Below are 22041 nucleotides of genomic sequence, written 5' to 3'. Positions count from 1 at the left end.
GTGACGCAAACAATATCCTAGTTTTCCTCTATCAAGGACATGAGATTTTCCTGTATTTTGAATCAAACTTCAATCTTGGGAGTACCTATTTGAAAAAGAAGCAACTCTTTCAGCCAATGATTGTAATTCATTCAGTCCTTTTGTACCATTAAGTTTACGGCTTTACTAAATAATTAAATAGAAGTAATGCAACTTCTCAGGCTAATGCTATATAATTCAATTTGCACAAAACAAACTTTCTGGAATAAACACTTAGAATGAAGTGATTCTTAAATCTTGAGCAAAGGCTCTGTTCAAGAGCTGAACAAATGCCATCAAAACAAAAATAAACCCTCATTCAATCTGCTCTGAGGAATGTTGAATGCTTAAGTACAGTATCAATTCAAACTAATCTTTTCAAACATAAAATACAAAGGCCATACACATTTGCCTTTAATTACAATGCTATTCCCCATTTCTGTTGAAACAATGGCCCTGTGATAACTGAAGGTTAAATGGTAATCTTTTTCAATCCCTTCAGCTGCTAAATATAAAAGTGTTGGCAGTGTAATATATTGAATGGAATATATTAAAGTATAAACTCAGCATACACAGCACTATAAATTGCAAACTTGTAACAGAGATAATAAGAAACTTTAACGTTCAAATGTAATAACAGCTCTATTCTGTTGTACTCTTCCATGTGCAACTGATCATAAAGCTAAAAGTATTAATTTATTTTTTATCCTTTTACTATATGGATTTCTGAACATAAGCACCTTACTTAGGCAAAGGCACATCATCTAGTGTTTGCAGATAAATGCTTTCTATATTTTGTACCAATATACCTATTTGATAAAACATACAGCCAGGCACTGGAGCAAAAGGTCTTGGATATACTCAAAAGGAATTCCAGCCTTTTCAAATCTTAGAACACAAACACATATTTTCCTGGATTTTTTTCAGTCTTTTCCTTTCCATTTCCCGGTAAATAATGCATAACTATAGCTGCATTTTACAGAGCAGGTGGGTGACTTTGTATTGGGTGAACTCTTTACCATCCACACCCCTACAATAGTATTGCACTGCTGGCAGCATTAACAATGGCAGAGTACCTCCTTCCTCTCTCTGCAAACTCAGTAGGAGGAGGAACTGCCCTCAGAAGCAAAGTTGCTTGTTAACTGGATTGACCAGCAGCTCCATCAGTACCGGCAAGCCAAAGACTCAGTAGCGGCTGTAACAGAGGATTTCTAGAAAGGAGATTCATCTGGATCAGATTAACATTAAAAAAACAGAGGTTACGTGGACTGTGACTCTGTATCAGTGTGCATTGTGCAAGTGAAATCAGTTCAGGTTTGAGGTTAGAAATATAGATGATAGCATAAAATTACAACTGGATATTTGGCAATCTGACAAATGGGAGTTCAATGTAAGCAAGTGTGTGGTTATCCTTCTTCAACTGAGAAACTTACTAGACGATGTAAAATTAAATACAGTGAATGTCCAAAAAACTTGAGGATTCGGGTGCATACACCTCTAAAATGTCACAAACAAGTGCAGAAAATAAATCAAGAAAGCTCATGAAAATGATCGTGTTTATCTCTAGAGGACCGCATGATGCAGAAATTGTGCAAAATCCTGGTTAGCCGCCACTTGGAATACTGAGAGCAGATTTGCTACCACACCTGAGGAAGGATATGCTCGCCTTGGAAGGAGTATAATGTAGGTTTGTAAGAATGATTCTTGGACATCAGAGGTTGTGTTATGAGAACAGATTACACAAATTAGGCCTGTTTTCTCTGAAACTTAGGAGGTTAAGGGGTGATCTAATCAAAGTCTTCGACATATCAACAAGAAAAGACAAAGATAAGCCATTTCTAATTAGGGATTAATTAGGGATTCTATAACTAGGGGCAACAGTCTCAGAATTGGGGCCAGACTGTTCAGGAGAGATGTTTGGAAGGACTCCCATACACAAAGGGTGGTAGAGGTTTAGGGTTCTCTTCAACAAATGGCACTGGATGCTGGACCAGCTGTTAACCTTAAATCTGAAATTGGTAACGTTTTGTTTAACAAAGATATTAAAGGGATATTAACAAAAGGCAGATATATGGAGTTAAGCAACAGATAGACATGATCTCACTGAATGGTGGAACAGGTTAAATGGGTTGAATGGCCTACTCATTTATTCCTAAGGTAAGATGGGGAAGTCCTCTGGTCTTTTTCTTTTCCTGTCTCAACAAATTGAGAAGGAGTAATATCACAAGAGAAACATCATTTTACTCAGCCAGCATGAGTGGAACAAGAGCTTTAGTTAAGCAGGACAGGATAAATATTTATGCTGTCCTCGGTACCTAAGTTTCTACTATCCAGTCTTTAAAGTGAATTAGCTGGACTAAATTAAGTAGTATGTTTGGTAGTATAGAACTTAATCATTTGAAAAAGGATATAAGTTTAAGCTTTACATCTGAATTGGGAGGCAAAAAAAATGTATTTGAAAAAAGGGATGACACCAATTAAAACAGCATGAGAATAAGGTGCTGACTGATTGGGATGGAAATGCATCAAGAACAGTGAAACATTGACTTAATTCCCAGACCAAGCAGGGACATCGTGAGATGCAGCAGAGTTTGGCTGTCTCCATGATCCATTTTTTTGCTGCAAAAGATGCAATACATGTAGGAAATCCCTTTGTTTACATAAAACATTATCCAGAATATTTAAACGTGTTGCTTTGAGCATGTGAAAGCACATCATTTTGCAAGCCCGGGTTGTGATTGTAAATTGGCTTCCAGTGTAACTCCTAGCTTAACCTGTTGTTAACAAGAGTTTGAGATAACTTCCCCTTCCAGGATAATCTGAGGTAACCGAGGCAACAATGAATGCCAGAAGTGATGGACATAGGTCCTTTTGTAATTTTTTGTGAGATACAACCAGTGATGCTTTCATCAGGGTTTCCTTTATCACACAGGACAGTTTTGATATGTCCTATCTCAGCATCAAGCTGACACGTGAGCACATATTTTGGGCCCTATTCATGATGTTATACGTAAGATCGATTTTATAACCCTTGCCCTGCCTGTCCTGCAGTGCTCGCCCAGCCCACTCCTCGCTCTGCAGGACTCCCCCCAAACTCCGGCAGGGTTCACCCTCCAGTCAGGACAGGTTAAATCAGCAATTGGAAGTTTAACTCTGCCATGTAATATCTTAAATATGCACACATTACGACTTTCTCAGGTTTCTGAGGAGCATCAGCAACTTAAGTTGAGTCATTTACTGATCTCCATATCAGAAGATTCAAGCTGAGAAATTGAGAGGGGAAGTGAAAAGGGGGATATCACTGACGAAAAGAATGAATATAGGCACTGATGGCAGTTAAAGTAAAACGCTAGTAATCAGAAGCGGGCTGGGTATTTTAGAGGCAAGGAAGGCAATGAATGCTTCCTGGGGCAGGTCAAGAATAGAATACTGCTAGTCATTTGTCCTCGGGTATATAGTGGATGAGGGATCTGAAAGTATCAACAGGAGGAAAGGTGATAAACCATGATGAATGAGGTGAACATGGTGAGGTGAAAGGCTGGTTGAAATTACTCTAGATAAATTGCTTGGCCCAAGTGCTTCCATTCCACATTGCTAAAGGCAATGAGCGTAGAAATAGTGGAACAATTTGTCATAATCTTCCAATTTTACCTGACTTTGCTGTGGATTGGTGGGGGGTCTGTTGAAGAATTGGAGAGTTACAAATGTCATATCCCAATTCAAGAAAAGTTTAAAGATCTTGCTAATAACCACAGGCCGAATCAGTTTGACATCAGTGGTGGTTACGGTTTTACAAATAATTATCGGGGAAAAAAAAGTCCATAAGTACTTGAAGAAATCTGAGCCAGTTAAGCACAATCAGCTCATCTCCTTAGAAGCTAAAGCTTTTACTGCATGGAGAGAGGCCTTTCGCTCTACCCCATCCATGCTGGTCATGGTGCATCTATGTATTCTAATGCAATTTTCTGTCATATGGGCTGTAGACTTGTACACTTTGCTTTTTCAAGTACTTATTAAATGTCTTGAAGGTTCTCAACTCCGCCATCCTTTTAGGGAATGAGGTTCAGACACCCACCCTTACTGGGTGAAAAAGATCTGTTCAATTCCCATCTATAACCTCTTGCTCTTTACCATAAAACTGTGTCTCTCAGTTAGTGATCCCTTTACTAAGGGAAAGAAATTTCTCCTTATCAATGTATCACGTAACTTCTCACACCTCAAATAGGTGACCTGACAGCCTTCTCTGCTCATAGAAAAATAATCTTAGCCTGTATAGTTGATCTTTGCAGCTCCAGCCCAGGCATTATCCTGGTGAATTTGTTCTGCATCATCTCAAGCACAATCATTTTCTTCCAATAGTGTATTGCCCCACTGATGGCTGATGACAGAAAAGAAACTGTTGATATAGTCTTTACAGATTTTAAGAAAGCCTAGATAAAGTCCCAGATAAAGGGCACGTAAACAAACTGAGGTGCATGCAACTAAAGTCAGTCAGTTTGGATAAAATAATTGGCATAAAGACAAAACTGTGAAGTGGGGCAAATGGCTATTTTTCATCTTTATGGTGATAGACAGGGGTGTTCCTCAAGGGTCAGTGCCAATATCATAGCACCTTTTGCTTTCCTAAGTTACTCAGGTCTTGGAAAAATGGGGAAAAATCTAGATATATGGCTACTAATGAAGATGATGTCAAACATGGACATAGATGGGCTTTCCAACAGGCAGACAAGTGTGAATGGAATTTAAGATCAAGAATTATAAGGTCATCCAGCAGATCTAAATATTCTGCCACAGGTTCAAGGGACGAAGGATCAGATTTGAGAAGTTAGGGTTAGGACTGAGGGGAGATTTCACAAACATACAAAATTTTGAGGGGTTTGGATTAAGTACACAAAAGCCTGAACAAAGAGACCTTGGAGTGCACGTTCAAAGTTCCTTGAAAGTGGAGGTGCAGGTAGACAGGATAGAATAGGTGACGTTTGGCAAATTTGCCTTTATTGGTCAGTGCAAAGAGTAGAAGAGTTGGGAGGTCATGCTGCAGTTGTGCAGGACATTGGTCAAGCCACTTTTGGAATACTGCATTCAAATCTGGTTTCCCTGCTTTGGGAAAAATGTTGTGAAACTTGAAAGGGTTCAGAAAAGACTTACAAAGATGTTGCCAGGGTTGGAGGGTTTAAGCTATGGAGAGAGGCTGACTAGGCTAGGAGTATTTTCTCTGGAGAGTCACAGGCTGAGGGGTGATCATACAGAAGTTTATGAAATCGTGAGGAGTATGGATACAGTGAATAGCCTAGAGGACACAGGTTTAAGGTGAGAGAGATAAGATTTAAAACAGACCTAAAGAGCAACATTATCACGCAGAAAGTGGTACATGTATGAAATGGGCTGCCAGATAAAGTGGTGAAGGCTGGTACAAAAGCATCTGAATGAGTACATGAATAGGAAGGGTTTAGAGGAATATAGGCCAAATGCTGATAAATGGGACTAGATTAATTTAGGATATCTGGTCAGCATGGACAAGTCAGACCGAAGGCTCTGTTCCCATGCTGCACAGGTCTTTGACCTGTTTCTGTTCGCTGGCAATACTGGGACTAGGGACACAGATTGAAGGTTTTTGGGAAGAAATACAAGCAATAACAAAAGGACTTATTTTATGCAGCCACTGAATAGAACTTGCTGCCTAAGGGGATAGCAGAAGCAGAAATGATGAATGATTTCAAAAAAATTGGATAGCTACATGCACAAAATAAACGTACTGGCTTAGAATACAGCACAAGAATGGTGTTGCTTCAAACTGGCTTTTGATTTGATTTGATGAAATGCCTTGTTCTATACCATAATGATTCTACCAACTTAGAAAGAAATACTCACAGTTTTCATCATTCTCTTCCTTTTCATCTGCAGGGAGACTTTTTAGCACTGAGTCAACACCAGGTAGCCGGCAACGACGCTTCTTTTTCCCTTTGTTTTTCCTAATCATGTGAAAGTTAATATTAAATCTAGCGACCCTTCATAGATTCATTTCACAATGCAAGAACTTGATTGATTGCCAAAAGCAAAATTTAGTTAAACACTTTTCTAATTCTTAACGATGACAAAAAAAAATCCAACTTTAAATGTTAAATAATGTCTACTAAACTGAAAATAGTCACTTCAAAAGTTTAAGGAGCATGGTGGTAAGTTTATATCAGCATACATAAAAAGGATGCAGTATCTGTAACCTTCAAACTGCATTTACCGTTTCAAATTCATATTTATTTACCAATTTGTTCATTTTCAGTAGGACTATTTTTAATCCAGCTAGGCATAGTTTGACACCAATACAAACAAGGCCACATAAAAAGAAGTGAACATTTGTATATCTCTTGCTGGATATGGTCTTCAGCTGGGTAAGTTGCAAGTGGTCCATGGTGCTCGTTTCACAGCACTGCAGATAGAAATCTCTGAGGCAGCTTCAGTCAATAGATCTTTGCTTACATGATGTACTGAAGTTTCTGCCCAACATTGTACCGGCTGTAATTTCTGTACAACTTTACTCTTGCTTAGGATACAAATGGCAGCTCATTGTCAATCACAGCACTCTTTGTATGAAGGCAACTCACACTGAATATCTGGAAAACTCCAGCTGTGGCTTTGGATTTTGACTCAAGCCAAAAGCACGTTTACTCACCTTTTAAACCTGTTCTTATTGGAACCTCATTCCATTTATACAACATCTATGGCCTAGCAGCGTATTGTCCTCAGACAAAAAATGAGAATTCATTTGTTTCTCAAACTGCAACTCATCAATCCTTAGGCTGAACTTCTGAAGAACTTCTTAATTGCCAGATTTCAGATAAAAGGTTTATACATTTATCTGACCAAGCTGCCAAGTTTTTTTTTACAAAGTTATTATTTTGCAAATATTTTGGGGTATGTAATGATGCTTACATCACGTAAATTATTCTTACATGCGAGCCACAGCTTTCTTGGCCAATTTACGCTGTAATCTGCGATTTTCATCTGTGTCACGAAGTACATGATCTTCTGCTGCCCATCTATCCCAGCTGGAGACAGGAGGATAAAAACAGGTAAAAATAAAAGGCAACAAAAAAAAAAGAGAAAACTGAAATCAAAAATGAAGCTTACAAAACCGAAATAAAGCCATTAACCCATTCAAGAATTTACCTTTCAAATGTGAAATTCTCTTAATTTGTCAGTGAAAGGGTTAAAAGTATATTTAAGAAAAAAGGTCTGACCTGCTAAAAATCAAAATTTTAAAAACACCACAGCAATTTTATTTGAAGAAATGAAACTAATTGCAACACATTATAAAAATGCTTACTTACCAGTGTACTTACTAAACATGGGAAAATGAAATCCAAGAGACAGTGGGTATTAGGTTCAAAGTGAATCAGGTACTTGACATTTTACTTTAAAAAGCAGCACAGGATCCATTCAAAATAGCATGTATGATTCAATAAAAATATTTAAGTCGAATAAATATTGGACTTTGTTTCAAAGTCTGCTATTCACAAAAAGAGAGTCGCGCAGGACTAGCACTTTTCAGTTTTGCAATGTAATCATTAAACTTCAAAGCAACTATTGCAATAACATCTTAAGTTCTACTGATTTTATAGCATTTTTGTAAAAGTTATTTAGCTGTCTTGGTATGTTCAGGCAGAAAAGGTCATAATAACAGTACTACAAAACAAAAATGATCAGTAACCATATAAGTAGCTACCATTTAAAAGAAAAGTCTGCAAATTGTACTTCGGTTGTTTGAAGCCAATTCATTCCTACCATACTGAATTACTGACACAATGCAAATAATTTCAAATACAAGGATATAGTAAGAACTGCAGATGCTGGAGTCAGAGATAACAGAGTGTGGAGGCAGAGGAACACAGCCATACAGACAGCATCAGAGGAGCAGGAATGTTGACGTTTCGGGTCAGGACCCTTTCTGAAGAAGTGTCCTGACCTGAAATGTCAACTTTGATGCTGCCTGTCCTGCTGTGTTTCTCCAGCTCCACAATGTATTATCTCCAAATGCAAGGTCCACTAATCGTCAAAATGTACTTTGTAAAGAACATTACAGAAATCTGATCAGTGAAACAGATGACTGAGGGAACTTCAATAGAAGCAATGAAAACATACAATGCCAAATAACATAAATAAAATAAAAATTATTTTAAGGCATTAACCTGCTCTTCTGAAATTGTACATGGCTTAATGAAGGATCCTCCTTTTTCTTCTACTGAAACACAAGTAGAACTATGAGGGTTTTAATGACTGCTGTGTTATCAAAGACAAAGACTGGCAAAATAATACATTGTTATAACTCAGCAGCAGCAACTCACATTATGTAATTCAAATATCAAATGTGAAACTAACCAATCCAGAGTTAGTGAAAAACATTATCCAAAAAATATGAACTGGAGGTTATTATAACTAATGTGTGTTAAAAAATCTTAAATCCTGAAAGTATCAATTTCTTTATTTAGAAGAGACAGAAATTTATGGACCAGATAATCTATACAAAGAATAGATTCAAAAATTAACTATTTTTCAACCAATTGGAAAACCAATTTCATTCTTTTGCACTACAGTTCATATTTACTGATAAAATAAGGCTGAAACTGCCTCAAGCTGAGAATAGGAATGAATTTGCAATTGAAAAGTAAATATATGATGCTGGTTGTACATCACATCTGGCAGCTCACATTACAAACATAGAATCCATGTCTTTTCTCCAATATAGGTGTTATACATTATTAAAGACTGTTTTATAGAACAAAACTCACATGGAAGCAAAGCAGTTCAGAGGTTAAATAATGAAATAACATCAACCAGAACTTCACACAAATCAGATTTATTTGGAATAATTATCCTTATTTGGAAACGTAACAAAGTTGTACATAAGAATATTAATATTTATCAGTATTGTGTCTAGACAAACATCAAAAGCAAAAAACCTTAGTACTTCATCAAACAAAAACATCAATTTTTAAGTGAGGAGCATTACCAAAAACAGCATAAAGTTAAATAATGAGAACAGTGCATGCCTTTTGACATACAAGCATGAGAATTCAGTAAGAGGTCATATACTAAACAATGTGGAAATCAAAACTGCAGACAGTGAAAATAGATATCATTTTTACAATTATAGTTTCTGCATCTGTTTGAACTAATGTTTCAACCTCTCAACAAAGATTCTTTGAGGCTTTTCATAAAATGAAACAGAAGTTGATAAGTGTGAAATGGGTAAAATAAAAATCATTGGACTTAAACAGCATCAGAAAATTCAAAACTTCAAATGGCATATTAAGCAAGGTGATCAAGTGGTGGATGTCAAAAGTACCTCAAAGTGCTCGTTAGTTGAGTTTGAAAATAGTGTTCAGATTACCTATACATTAAACAGCAACTGAATGCATATGTAGAGTCAAAAATTATCTGTATGCATCCTTTCAATGATTTGCCTTTCAATAATTAAGGTAAAAAAAATCTACACTATGTACCGCATTGATAAAGGCTTGCCAGAGTTTGAACAGCTCTTGGCTGTTTTGTTATCTCCAAATTCTGATCTGAAGGCCCCATGATAATACAAGAGAAGTGAAAAATACTTACAGTTGTATGCTGCACATACATGGCATTTTTATTTTGGGTAAAATAGGTAGAATGTACATGATGTATGAATTGCGGTAAGATTTATGTTATTTCAGATCACATAATTCCAAAGACAGGGGAACAGTTGAAAGGGTGCAAAACCAACAAGGATAATTCCACATTGTTGAGTTATGAGCAGAAAATTAAAAGAACTTTTAATTCCCAGGAGCAAAGATGACAAGGCAAGAATTGTGAACCAAGAAATGATCCCTTTTTGATTAACCAGATGCAATAGAAAAAAAAAGTTAAATGGGAATCAAGATAACATTTCTTTATAAGATAGAATTTACAGACTACATAGTTAAATACACTGAATGAATAATCTATCAAATCAGTGCAACACAATAAGCTGAATAGAGTTGTCATTAGTGAAGGAGTGCAAGAATAGAAGCTTTGCTTAAGGCATAAAGGGAGGAGTCTGTCAAATACAAATTTACAGTATGGAATTTCAAATCCTGCAGATTAGTTCAATAATCTATTCACTTGCCTAGTCCTCTTATGCATAGTATACAGATGCCTTCTTTCTTCAAAAGACAATCTGTCTTGACCAAAACAAAAGGATACTGCATCCTTCAATGTGCAAAGTGCATGGCAATAACTGCAGAAGTGCTCAAGGAAATAGTGCAATGATGTAACTTTATCAATTTATAACTATATAAAGTATTAGAGTGGAGGTAATGTAGAATTTCTTGTCACACACAGCACAGAAAAACAGCAATCTTGGAACTGGTAAATACCAGACAAACATAACCAGAAGGAAACAGAAACTGGTGAAATTGTGATCAAAATCAACATGTGATAACTGATTTGGTTCAGTTGCATGGTGGTGCATGCATTATTCTTGCCTTAAATATCTGGAATTTAAAAACAAACACAAGGCAAGAAATCAAGCAGCTCTTCATCAGCAGAAATTTTATATCTTCCAATATTGATGTAGAAATCAAATTATAAGTAATGATTACAATTATTGTTGAAAAAAAAATGACTCAATGGTTTTAGTAGAATTTAAATGGTATTGAACTTCCATGTTGCTACTGTGATAAATCTTGCAATATAGTTTCATATATTTCTCTTTTCCCATGAAGTCATTTTACGCCTCTTTTTACATTTTAATGTGGCATTTCACAGAAAAAGACAATCCTGCTTATCAAATCTGGAACTTTATCTAAAAGCCTTCTAGTCTAATACTACTCTCTGCTTGTTCCATATACTAATTATTTCATCAAACAGCAAACTCTCTTATAGAATAAATTAATTACATCTATTTAAACAACGAAGCAGGACAATCACCTTTGAATTCTAACTATTCTCCAGGTGAACTTTCTGGCCCGGTTGCATATTTTTGTTTCTCTCAATTAATGCACTGCATATAATAAATATATGCCATTACACTTTTAAATCCAATACGGTTTACCAAGCTCAATAAAAAGCAAAAGAACTGTGGATGCTGTAAATCAGGAATAAAAGCAGAGGTTGCTGGAAAAGCTCTTGTCTGGCAACATCTGTGAAGAAAAATCAGAGTTAATGTTTCACGTCTGGTGACCCTTCCAATGGCCTGGAAATGCTAAACTCTGATTTTTCTTCACAGATGCTGCCAGATCTGCTGAACTTTTCCAGCAACTTCTGTTTTTCCTTCAGGGTTTACCAAGCTGTTTGATTTCAAAGGATCCTGAAGTACTCCATGATACTATCCCACAGCTTCTACATTGAACTTCCATTATCTTTATTAATTTGTACTTCAATTCAGTCAGTCTTCTTTCCTCCAATTTTATGACTCTCCTGTCTTCTCTAAGATATAAACTCTTTTAACAATAATCTGTTGTTAACCACATCATCTTGTCATTTTCCTTGATCACTTGGCTTCCATGGTTGCAATCTCTGCCTGGACCATCACCAACTTGCATCTTTCTCCATCCCCTGGCTATGATCCCTTTCCTATCCCACTTCCTCCTATAGTTAATAAAAACTACTCGCAACCACAAACTTCTGACAGCTTAGCTTTTGATCAACTATTAACCACAATACTACAACTTTTCAGTCAATCTCTCCCTTACCCTACTTTTGATGTCATTATCTCAAGAAAACCTTAACTCTTTCCCTTCAAAAATGCCAGCAGACTTCAAATACCCTCAGATTCATATTCTCCAGTTCAAGGAACATACATTGTGTTGGACATCAGTAAATTTGTCACAACCAGTTTAGACTGCCATTACAAGATCTACCTACATTACTTCAATGACTAACTGGCCTCGATCAACTAACAAAATGTCCCATTAGTTCAGAATGATTAGGAAAACAAAAATTCTGATTTTCTTCACTACCAACCATCTCCTCAAATCACCTCATGAATCTGAGCAGCTCATGCATTGATTTGTCAGCAAGATTGAGGGCATGTGATCAGCCATTTGCAATTCATCACTTTTCCCTTACCCAACAAGTGAAACCTGCCACAGTTCCATGCTGTGCCCTTAGCTAGTCCCTGTCCCATCTCCCCTCACTCTGCCTCCAAACTTAATTTATCCATTGAACCCATTCCATGCTCTTTTTACCACATTCCACTGAACATTTGAGCGCACAAATTTCCTTCAAACTCCTCAATGCTAATTGGGGTTGTAAGTCCTTGAAGACTGTTCTCAAAGCTTTTTTAAATAGCAAAGACAACAACTCCTACTGAAAATGTTGAGGTCCTAATTACATGAAGCCTTTTGTTAGCACATTTTCAAATCTCTTACTACAACTTTGGTGAAGATTGGTGAGTAACAGCAGAAGCCATTTCTCTGAAATATGCAAATTTCTGTTTTTGGATCAGATGAATATTTGCCCTTTCAGGTTCTTGGTTGAAGGACTTTGTTCTCTGATATTACCAAACTCATTGTAGTTTGATCTAAAGCCATTGGATTTAAACTTGCCAGATATAATTGAGTATCCACAGGTGTACATAGAATATTAGTTTTTAAGGGTTGTAAAGAATTATCTTACCTTCTGTTCCAACCATTAAAATGAATCAGATATTCTGGGATCTTTCGGCCCTTTTCATCTCTACTGACTTCTACATCAACAATCTATAAGAGATGATTAAATATCCTAAAACAGTGCAATCAAAAAAAAATGCCACATAGTTATTTCCATCTATGAACGGTACAATATATTTTTACAAATATAACAATATTTTTATCATTAGAAATTTAAAAATCATGCAGGCTAAAAAGAGAGTCCATTCTGTCAATTTATTTTCTAATGAATCAAAATTATTTGCTTTATTTTAAAATACAAATAGTCAATGATAATACAGAACTGGAATAACTGCTGAAAAAAGATATTTTGTCAAATCTTTACGTGACGTAGTCATCAAGATTGTCAGTCAGACTTGCAATATGGTGCGTCTACATACACTTGGAGCTATATATATTAATACACAAGGTCTTGTTCTTTGCAGACATATCGAAAATGCACACATACTATGCTTGTTTCAAATCAACAAAGTAAGTGACAGTCATTCACTGGTTCATTTTACAGGGCAAAGCTTTGACCAATCAGAATCAACCTAGTTGGCTTGAAATTTATCACAGCCTGGCAGTAAACTATCAATCATCATTAACAGGTGCATTTTCCATGACAATGCCTCTACTACTCATAATCTACTTGTCAATCAATCAGCACTGTCTACTCACACAGTAAAAATATTGTTTTTCCTTTAAATTGGTATCCTTGCAAATTGTCACTGAAGGCAAGACAAAAAACCTGGACAAGATGTCTTTTCCTAGCAAAACCTAACTGTATTTTGCTTGGAATAAATAAACTGAAGTTTCACAGCAAAGGGAACAGTTATCTAGCTCATCACGCCTAAGCTGGTCCTGAAAAAACAATCCAATGAATCTTCTTTACTAATTTTTCTCTGAACCTTTCTACCCTGCTATCTGTTAACAAATCTGACATCCAAATCCAAAATAAATGTAAAGGTAGTTAACACACACATTTGAATTAACTTTTCAGCAAAAAAATGTAACAACTGACCCATCATCTAATCTATCTGATCCAACATTAGCTAAAAGAGAGCACCTATTCGAGACAATATAGAAAGTAATGGCCTCTTTTTACTCCTGCTATGGCACGGTGGGCAGAACGCCCCAGAATCTAATAGGGTCCTATTCCGAACAAGAAGTCTTTACATATATATGGATACAACATTGAGTAAGTCAAAGTGTTTGGAATAACACAAGCAGAAAGTATAAGGAGCTTGTTCATGTTGTTTCATTCAAGCACAGACTGGCAAGACCATTTCTAGCTAGCTCAGTAAAGGTGATGGTTCACTGTCTCCGCGGTCTGCTATAATCTTCGTAGTTTCCAAGTCAGAAATGATGTGAGCGTGAGGAGAAACCACAACCTATACTTCTGTGATGCCACTCTTGTCCTTTATGGGGCAAGGATATGTTCTTCAAAACAAAGCTTAATGAATAGCTGTATAATGCAGACATAGTGCGCTGATGGTCAAAATGGAGGTCAGCAGCAGAGGAATGGATCACTTCTTCTCATATGAGTAACCTGTACCTGAGCTCATCATGCTGTATGACTATCATACCTCAACATAAAGGTTGACATGCTGGCATCCTATTTCAGGGTAGGGATCACACAGTTTGCTTCTTCTCATGTGGTCGAGAAAATATACTTGATTGTCTGACAAGAGGAAGATGTAGTTAATGCAAAATAGCATTTATGTACAAGTTGGATTAATTTGATAGATCCCACCTCTGAAGATATATTTTTAATCCCCCATTAAAGAATATTTGTCATTTAGTTTTAATAGTTATGCTTTCCACGACCACCCATCTATTATCCGCCAGATCTAGAACTTCACAAATTCATAATTCTTCGCAATTCTTCCAGAAAACATTCTCTTCAGATTTGGAAGATTGATAGATCTCTGGAATGAAAACTGTTGACTTTGATTCTGTTCCGGACAGACTAAGGTCTCAAGGTCCCTTTGAACTGAAGGTCCTTTAATCTCTTGGACATCCTTTGTATAGGACAGCTGCCCTGTTCAATCAGGTAATTTCTTCTTCACTGCGTACTGAAACTTTAGACATTGGTTGTCCCTTCTCAGCTGTTTGCAGAGTTGTAGAAACCAGATTTTCAATTTCTGTTAGCAGACTTTCACTCTCCATCTTCCAGTAATCTCTACAGAAGCCTTTTACTTCAAATTGGTGATTACAGTGGACACATTAGTCACTGACTGCCCTCAATAACTGTATAAATGGTGAAACAACCATGTTCATTTTCTTAGTCATACCATTTGTTTGTTGCTAGACCTGATATCTATCACCTTTCAGCCTGGGACAATAAGGAGATGAAATTCACTGTTTGTACTTGTCTTCCAACTAATCTGAGCAATCTCAATTAAGTTTGTCAATACCATTTGATTATCAAGCTGTCACAACCTGAATTATGGCAATTAAAGACACATCCATGAGCTTAAGTGGGGAAATACTGCTTGTTGGTCCTCTTGATTGTCAGCATTTACAATCAAACCTTATTGATCCTTACAGACAGAAATCTCTTCAGAGTTAGCAGTAGTGCAAATATTTCTGTCAATCCAGTACAGTTGCACTTTTCTAAATTTATTACATACTGTAAGCGAGATAAACATTTAAACAACAGAGTTAATCTGAATGGTCTTGTTTGATATAAATCTAAGGAGTCCCATAGGGATCCTTAATGAAATTATCCCTGGATTCATCTTGATGCTGAGCTGTTCTGTTAACTATTTCTTCGAAGGTTCAAGTAATTGTTAAAAACTGAAAGAACTGCAGATGCTGTAAATCAACAATAAGAACAGAAGTTGCTGGAAAAGCTCAATAAGAACAGAAGTTGCTGGAAAAGCTCAATAAGAACAGAAGTTGCTGGAAAAGCTCAATAAGAACAGAAGTTGCTGGAAAAGCTCAATAAGAACAGAAGTTGCTGGAAAAGCTCAGCAGGTCTGGAAGCACCTGTGAAGAAGAAAATAATTGGAGTTAACGTTTCAAGTCTGGCTTGATATTTCTGAGGAAAGAGCACCAGACACAAAACTGTTTTTTGACCATTACTGTTTTTTTTTTCTTCTTTACAGATACTACCGGCCCTGCTGAGCTTTTCCAGCAACTTCTGTTCTTGTTCAAGAAATTGCGAATGGCTTTCAGTACTTCTTCAAAAGTATCTCTTTTGGTGAACTGCAGCATTAACTTAACGCAAGTAGTGTGTTCAACTTTTGATTTAGTATCCAATTTGGAAGTGAATCAGAATCTCGATTATATTCTCTAGAATGTCAATTCTATTCTTTTTACTCCATCTCTGAAATTAAATCTTATTGTCAGTATTAATAATGCCCAATATCTTTCTAATGTATTTCCTTTGCTTGTCATGAGAGATTTTACTTTTGCAATACAGCAATGATACTGTTGTGTATTATTTACTGGAGAGTTTCCCCAAGGTTCTACAGTCAAAATGGAGGATTCACACATTCTGCAAATAATAAAATGTGCCTGTTCTCATGGCTTCTCTCAATGAATCTCAATAATCATGGCATTAGTAAATGATTCCCATTCGCAAAACAACTTTAATGAATGAATTAACTTATTTTCACAGCTTTTTCCCCAGGTGATTCTTATCGGTAGTTTATGTGAAAACCTCTCGCCATTACTGCAGTTTACACACAGATTTTCCACCTTTTCTGCAGCACCGATAGTCTCCTAACTTTATGCTTCTGTTAGAAATTGTCTGCTTAGGCTTCGTAATGACCCAACTGTTGTAATCCTGGTACTGTGATATTCTTGGATCGACAAGTTAATTTTAAATTGGTTGAAGCTCTTAATTTCCCTGACTGTAACAGGGTCTTATGATGCTCACTCACTACTGAGTTGACATATGACATGAGTAGTAATCAGTCTATAGTCAAATGGAGCTAGACCTGGACAATATCCAGGTTTCAGCTCACAAATGGCAAGTAACATTTCCATCACACAAATGCCAGGCAATGGTCAACTCCAACACGAGAGAATCCCTCCCTCACTGCTTGACATCCAATGGCATTATCAGCACTGAATTGTTCACCATCAACAGTCCAGTAGTTGTCAATGACCAGAAACTGAATTGTATGAGCCATAAAAGTACAGTGGCTACAAGAGCAGGAGAGAGAGTAGGGGTCCAGCGGTAAGCAACTTACCTCCTGACACCCAAAGCAACTCAAACAACAGTCCATATGTTTGACACCATGCAGGAAAAGATAGCCCACTTAATGGACACCATATCACTCACTCCTTCACAGGTCCTCAATAGGAGCAGTGTGTATCATCTAAAAGATGCACTGCAGAAATTCACCAGGTCTCCTTCAACAACACCTTTAAATCCTTAACCACTACCATCTATAAAGTCAAAGGCAGCAGATACATGGGAACATCGCCAGAGGCAAGTTCCTCTCTGGCCGTACACCATGCTGACAGCAAAAGATATCCTTCAGTTCCTGGGTCAAAATCCTGGAACTCCCTCCCTCATGTAATTGTGGCTCTACCTACAGAAAATGGACTGAGCAGTTTAGGGAACAGGTCACCAACCATTCTCAAGGAGAATTCAGGGTGGGTAGTAAATGCTGGTCCAACCAGCAATGCTCACACTCCACCAATGATTTTTTAAGAAAAAAGTGTGGTGTCAAGACACACAGCAATCTTACTCCTTTGAGATATTTACACCCTTAAACAACACTTGCCAAGGAGTTTTGAGCTTCTTGAGTAATGTCATGATTTTATAATGGGAAACTGATGTGTAAATGCACCAAAATTTCATTGTTACGACTTCATATGTTAGAATTTCTCCGTTCAGTATTTGATAAATCTGCAAGGTCCTTGACCCTGAGTAGACTTGCAGCTCGACCCTTTCCAGCATTATCTACTATTAGGTCACATTCCTGCAGCAACCCTTTTTTGTTATTTCGAGAATGGGAGCTTTATTATCTTGGCCATCATTATTGCCAATCCCTCAATGTCTTTAAGAAAGTGGTGGTGAGCTGTGTTCTTGAACTGTAGCAGTCCATGTATGACATTGAAGAAGGACCACCAGGGTTCTGCCCCAGTGACAGTGAAGGAATGGTAATATAATTTCCAAATCAGGTTGGTGACTCGGTTGGAGAAGAATTTGCAGGTGTTGATGCTGCTGTGTATTTGTTGTCCTTGTCCTTGTAGATGGCAATAGTCATAGATTTGGTAGTGATGCCTGAAGAGCCTTGAAGAACTTCTGCAGTGTATTTGTAGATGGTTCACATTGCCACTAATGTGCTTCAGTGGTGAAGGGATAGATGTTTGTGGATGTGGTGGCAATTAAAACAGGGTGTTGCATCCCAGGTGGTATCAAGCTTAAGTATTTCTAATTTATTAATAACCATCTCATATTTATGGCCCTTCATTTAGGTTTTGTCAGAAAGTGGAACTTTCTCTTATACATCTATCCAATCAAACACTCTCATATCTTGTCTTTTCTACAGTTATTGATTCAAATCTTTCCTGATAAGTATAATCTTAGTGCTGGTATGATTCTAATAAACAGTTGAAATATATCACTAATTTATTCTGTCACTAATCCCCAGCCAAATAAATGCCTGTTCTACCACTGCAAGTTCTTAAAATTAAAATTAACTATCCAGGTACTGCTGAGCAAAACAAGATCAAAGCACAAAAATGGGTAATTTGGATAAGTGGCTCTATGTTGCTGGGACTGGAAATAAAAACCAAAAATGCTGAAAAGTCTATTTATGAGGAAGGGCCACACACAAAATATTTACCATTTAGAATTGCTAACTGCAGTTATTTCCACAAAAGTAGGATCTTAACCCTCAAATTCCACATGTTACATGATGTTGGTGCATTTACACATTAATTTTCCATTATTACCCCAGGAAATTAATGATTATAAGTGAACTCATAAGGTAACCTGCTACTGCTGTTATGATTATTCATTACTGTCAACCTCCACTATTCTCTAAGGTAGAAACAAATGTGAAATCTCATTCCTTCAGTGAAGGTTGTCAATTGTTTCAGTAGATTACAAAAGGATTGTTTATTAAAAATTCTTATATTGCCTATTTTTTAATGTCTTAGTTCAACTTTTACTCTTTTTATTCCTGATTTAAAATTGAATTCCTACTCCTTAGACTATCCCATTTTTTTCAAATCTTCCATGTGATCAAAACTGCCTTATATCCATTTTTGTGCAGCTATCAACTCAAATTTCCAGCTAATCTGAGCTGAAAGATATGGGGTAAAATATGAAGCACTCAACACCAACAAATTCTAACAGATCAAACTTGCAAATTCCCTCAACAAAGGCTCACTGACATGCTGTTTATATCCCACAATATCGTATTTTTGTTCAAGGTGACAGTGGGGGTAGAAATATAGTCAATTTCACAGAGAACTAGCCCAGGGAACAACTGACCAAAATTCTATAAGACCATTTGTGTGTGTGAGCATGTTATCCATTTTGTGACATCAGATGGAGTAGCAGAGACAGCAGCAATGAGGTTTAGTTTTTGGAATTAGTGAGCACAGCCAGGCAAAAGCAAATCACAGCTAGACATTCCAAAACACACTCAGACCTCTCACATTTCACATCCTGTAAAAAAACAGCACAGCTCAGATTAGAAGATACAAGGACGAAGTGCAGGAATAGGCATTTCAGTCCTTCAAGCCTGCTCCATCATGTAAAATGATCATGGTTGATCTCAACTCAGCCTCAACTCCAATTTTCTGCCTGCTTCCTAAAACACTTTAATGCATTACTTAGTAAAAATCTGTCTATCACAATGCAAATTTATTCACTATCCTGGAGTTCACTGTATCCTGGGGGGAGAGAATTCACAGACCCACCCTTTGACAGAAATAAGTTTTCCTCATCTATTTTAAATTGCCAATCCTTAGCCAAAAACTACAACCTCATTCTAGAATGTCCCACACAAAAGAACACATTGACAAAATATACGTAGAGCCAATCTCCATTAGCATCTTATATACTTCAATTAAGGCTCTTCTCAACTTCTAAACTCTAGTGGATATAGGCCTAAATTGCTCCTCATTAGACAAGTCTTTCATCTCAGAGATGAATCCACTGAACTTATATGAATTGTTCCACCACAATCATCCTTGTCCCAAACTGTCCAAGCACTTTCCATGTCAAAATCTTGCCAAATCTACCTCACACAACTGTTTCTCCTCAGCCCCGGACAGAGCTCATCAATTCCCAAGGGATTTTACTACAATTCCTTCGCCCCCACTTCCCATGTTACATGGTCTCAAAACATCCTGAACTCCACCGTCACTTGAAGATCTCAATCCTCCTGCTTACACTGATATCTTACAGCATTCCTTACCCGAAGATCGCAGGTCCTCAACTCACCCTGAGATCTCTGTCCCCGCACCCCCACAACGTCCTGACCCTGAGAACTCTAACCTCTCACACCTTTCCTCCTGCCCCTCGATCTCTTTCCTTCTCCTTCTCCTTCCCCTTCCCCTTCCCCTGGCAGTGTCCCCCTCCTTCGCCCCCATATCCCTTTGGGGTGGCGGGGAACAGGGGTTATGGAGGGAGGCAGGCAGCCCCTGCACCCACAAAGACAATGGAAAGGCCGCGGCGCCGCTACCTTAGCATCGTATAAAACCTTGGCCTTTGTCGGGTCTGGCTCGAAACAGAGGACTCGTTCTCCTTTGCGGAATTTAAATTTCATTCCCCGAGTGTTCATTTGGTCATGATGAAACGAGAGGAGGAAAAGGGGTGGGAAGGGAGGTCGGTGGGGGGTGGGGAGGGGGGAGGAGAATGGAGATCGTTAACACTTTCACGGCCGACGACGAGGCTGCGCTCAACCTCTCAGCCGGTCACTCAGAGACAGGCACCGGCTGGGACAGCTAACTGAATGCGCAGGACCCCCTCACGTTTTGATCCGGTCTGACAGGCAGTATCCCGGACAGCCCGAAAATAGGGGTCCTTGCATGGCGTTTAACTTGGGACGGATTTGAATTGAAGCTGAGATAACGAAGTATGAAGCTGGATGAACACAGCAGGCCCAAGCAGCATCTCAGGAGCACAAAAGCTGACGTTTCGGGCCTAGACCCTTCATCAGAGAGGGGGATGGGGTGAGGGTTCCGGAATAAATAGGGAGAGAGGGGGAGGCGGACCGAAGATGGAGAGTAAAGAAGATAGGTGGAGAGGGTGTAGGTGGGGAGGTAGGGAGGGGATAGGTCAGTCCAGGGAAGACGGACAGGTCAAGGAGGTGGGATGAGGTTAGTAGGTAGATGGGGGTGCGGCTTGGGGTGGGAGGAAGGGATGGGTGAGAGGAAGAACCGGTTAGGGAGGCAGAGACAGGTTGGACTGGTTTTGGGATGCAGTGGGTGGGGGGGAAGAGCTGGGCTGGTTGTGTGGTGCAGTGGGGGGAGGGGACGAACTGGGCTGGTTTAGGGATGCAGTAGGGGAAGGGGAGATTTTGAAACTGGTGAAGTCCACATTGATACCATATGGCTGCAGGATTCCCAGGCGGAATATAAGTTGCTGTTCCTGCAACCTTCGGGTGGCATCATTGTGGCAGTGCAGGAGGCCCATGATGGACATGTCATCTAGAGAATGGGAGGGGGAGTGGAAATGGTTTGTGACTGGGAGGTGCAGTTGTTTGTTGCGAACTGAGCGGAGGTGTTCTGCAAAGCGGTCCCCAAGCCTCCGCTTGGATACCCCAATGTAGAGGAAGCCACACCGGGTACAATGGATGCAGTATACCACATTGGCAGATGTGCAGGTGAACATCTGCTTAATATGGAAAGTCATCTTGGGGCCTGGGATGGGGGTGAGGGAGGAGGTGTGGGGGCAAGTGTAGCATTTCCTGCGGTTGCAGGGGAAGGTGCCGGGTGTGGTGGGGTTGGAGGGTAGTGTGGAGCGAACAAGGGAGTCACGAAGAGAGTGGCCTCTCCGGAAAGCAGACAAGGGTGGGGTGGGAAAAATGACTTGGGTGGTGGGGTCGGATTGTAGATGGCGGATGCTTTGCAGAACACCTCTGTTCGCTTCGCAATAAGCAACTGCACCTCCCAGTTGCAAACCATTTCCACTCCCCCTCCCATTCTTTAGATGACATGTCCAACATGGGCCTCCTGCACTGCCACAATGATGCCACCCGAAGGTTGCAGGAACAGCAATTCATATTCCGCTTGGGAACCCTGCAGCCCAATGGTATCAATGTGGACTTCACCAGCTTCAAAATCTCCCCTCCCCCCCGCATCTCAAAACCAGCCTAGTTCGTCCCCTCCCCCCACTGCACCACACAACCAGCCCAGCTCTTCCCCTCCATCCACTGCATCCCAAAACCTGTCCAACCTGTCT

At 38.7% G+C, this 22041-nt stretch overlaps 1 protein-coding gene across 5 annotated transcripts in view; it reads right to left on the bottom strand.

Moving 5' to 3' along the window:
* Positions 1-20556, bottom strand: part of LOC125456870 (male-specific lethal 3 homolog) — a 48620-nt gene extending 28064 nt beyond the window's left edge. Inside the window, exons 1-4 of one of the 5 annotated variants that reach the window (XM_048540355.2) lie at positions 20321-20556; positions 12646-12728; positions 6969-7064; positions 5890-5990 (exon numbers count right to left, since the gene is read on the bottom strand). In XM_048540355.2, coding sequence (XP_048396312.1) covers positions 5890-5990; positions 6969-7064; positions 12646-12728; positions 20321-20419 — 379 coding nt within the window. In that variant the 5' untranslated portion in view covers positions 20420-20556. Of the gene's footprint in view, positions 1-5889; positions 5991-6948; positions 7065-12645; positions 12729-14245; positions 14331-20320 lie in introns of those variants that run through there. The other 4 variants (XM_048540352.2, XM_048540353.2, XM_048540354.2 and 1 more) reach the window with 4 other exon arrangements.
* Positions 20557-22041: the final 1485 nt, after the last annotated feature.

This window comes from Stegostoma tigrinum, chromosome 12 (assembly GCF_030684315.1).
Source record: "Stegostoma tigrinum isolate sSteTig4 chromosome 12, sSteTig4.hap1, whole genome shotgun sequence".
In the NCBI taxonomy this organism is placed as follows: Eukaryota; Metazoa; Chordata; class Chondrichthyes; order Orectolobiformes; family Stegostomatidae; genus Stegostoma; species Stegostoma tigrinum.
Note: the sequence above shows the minus strand (reverse complement) of the source record. Positions and strands in the feature narration are given on the sequence as shown.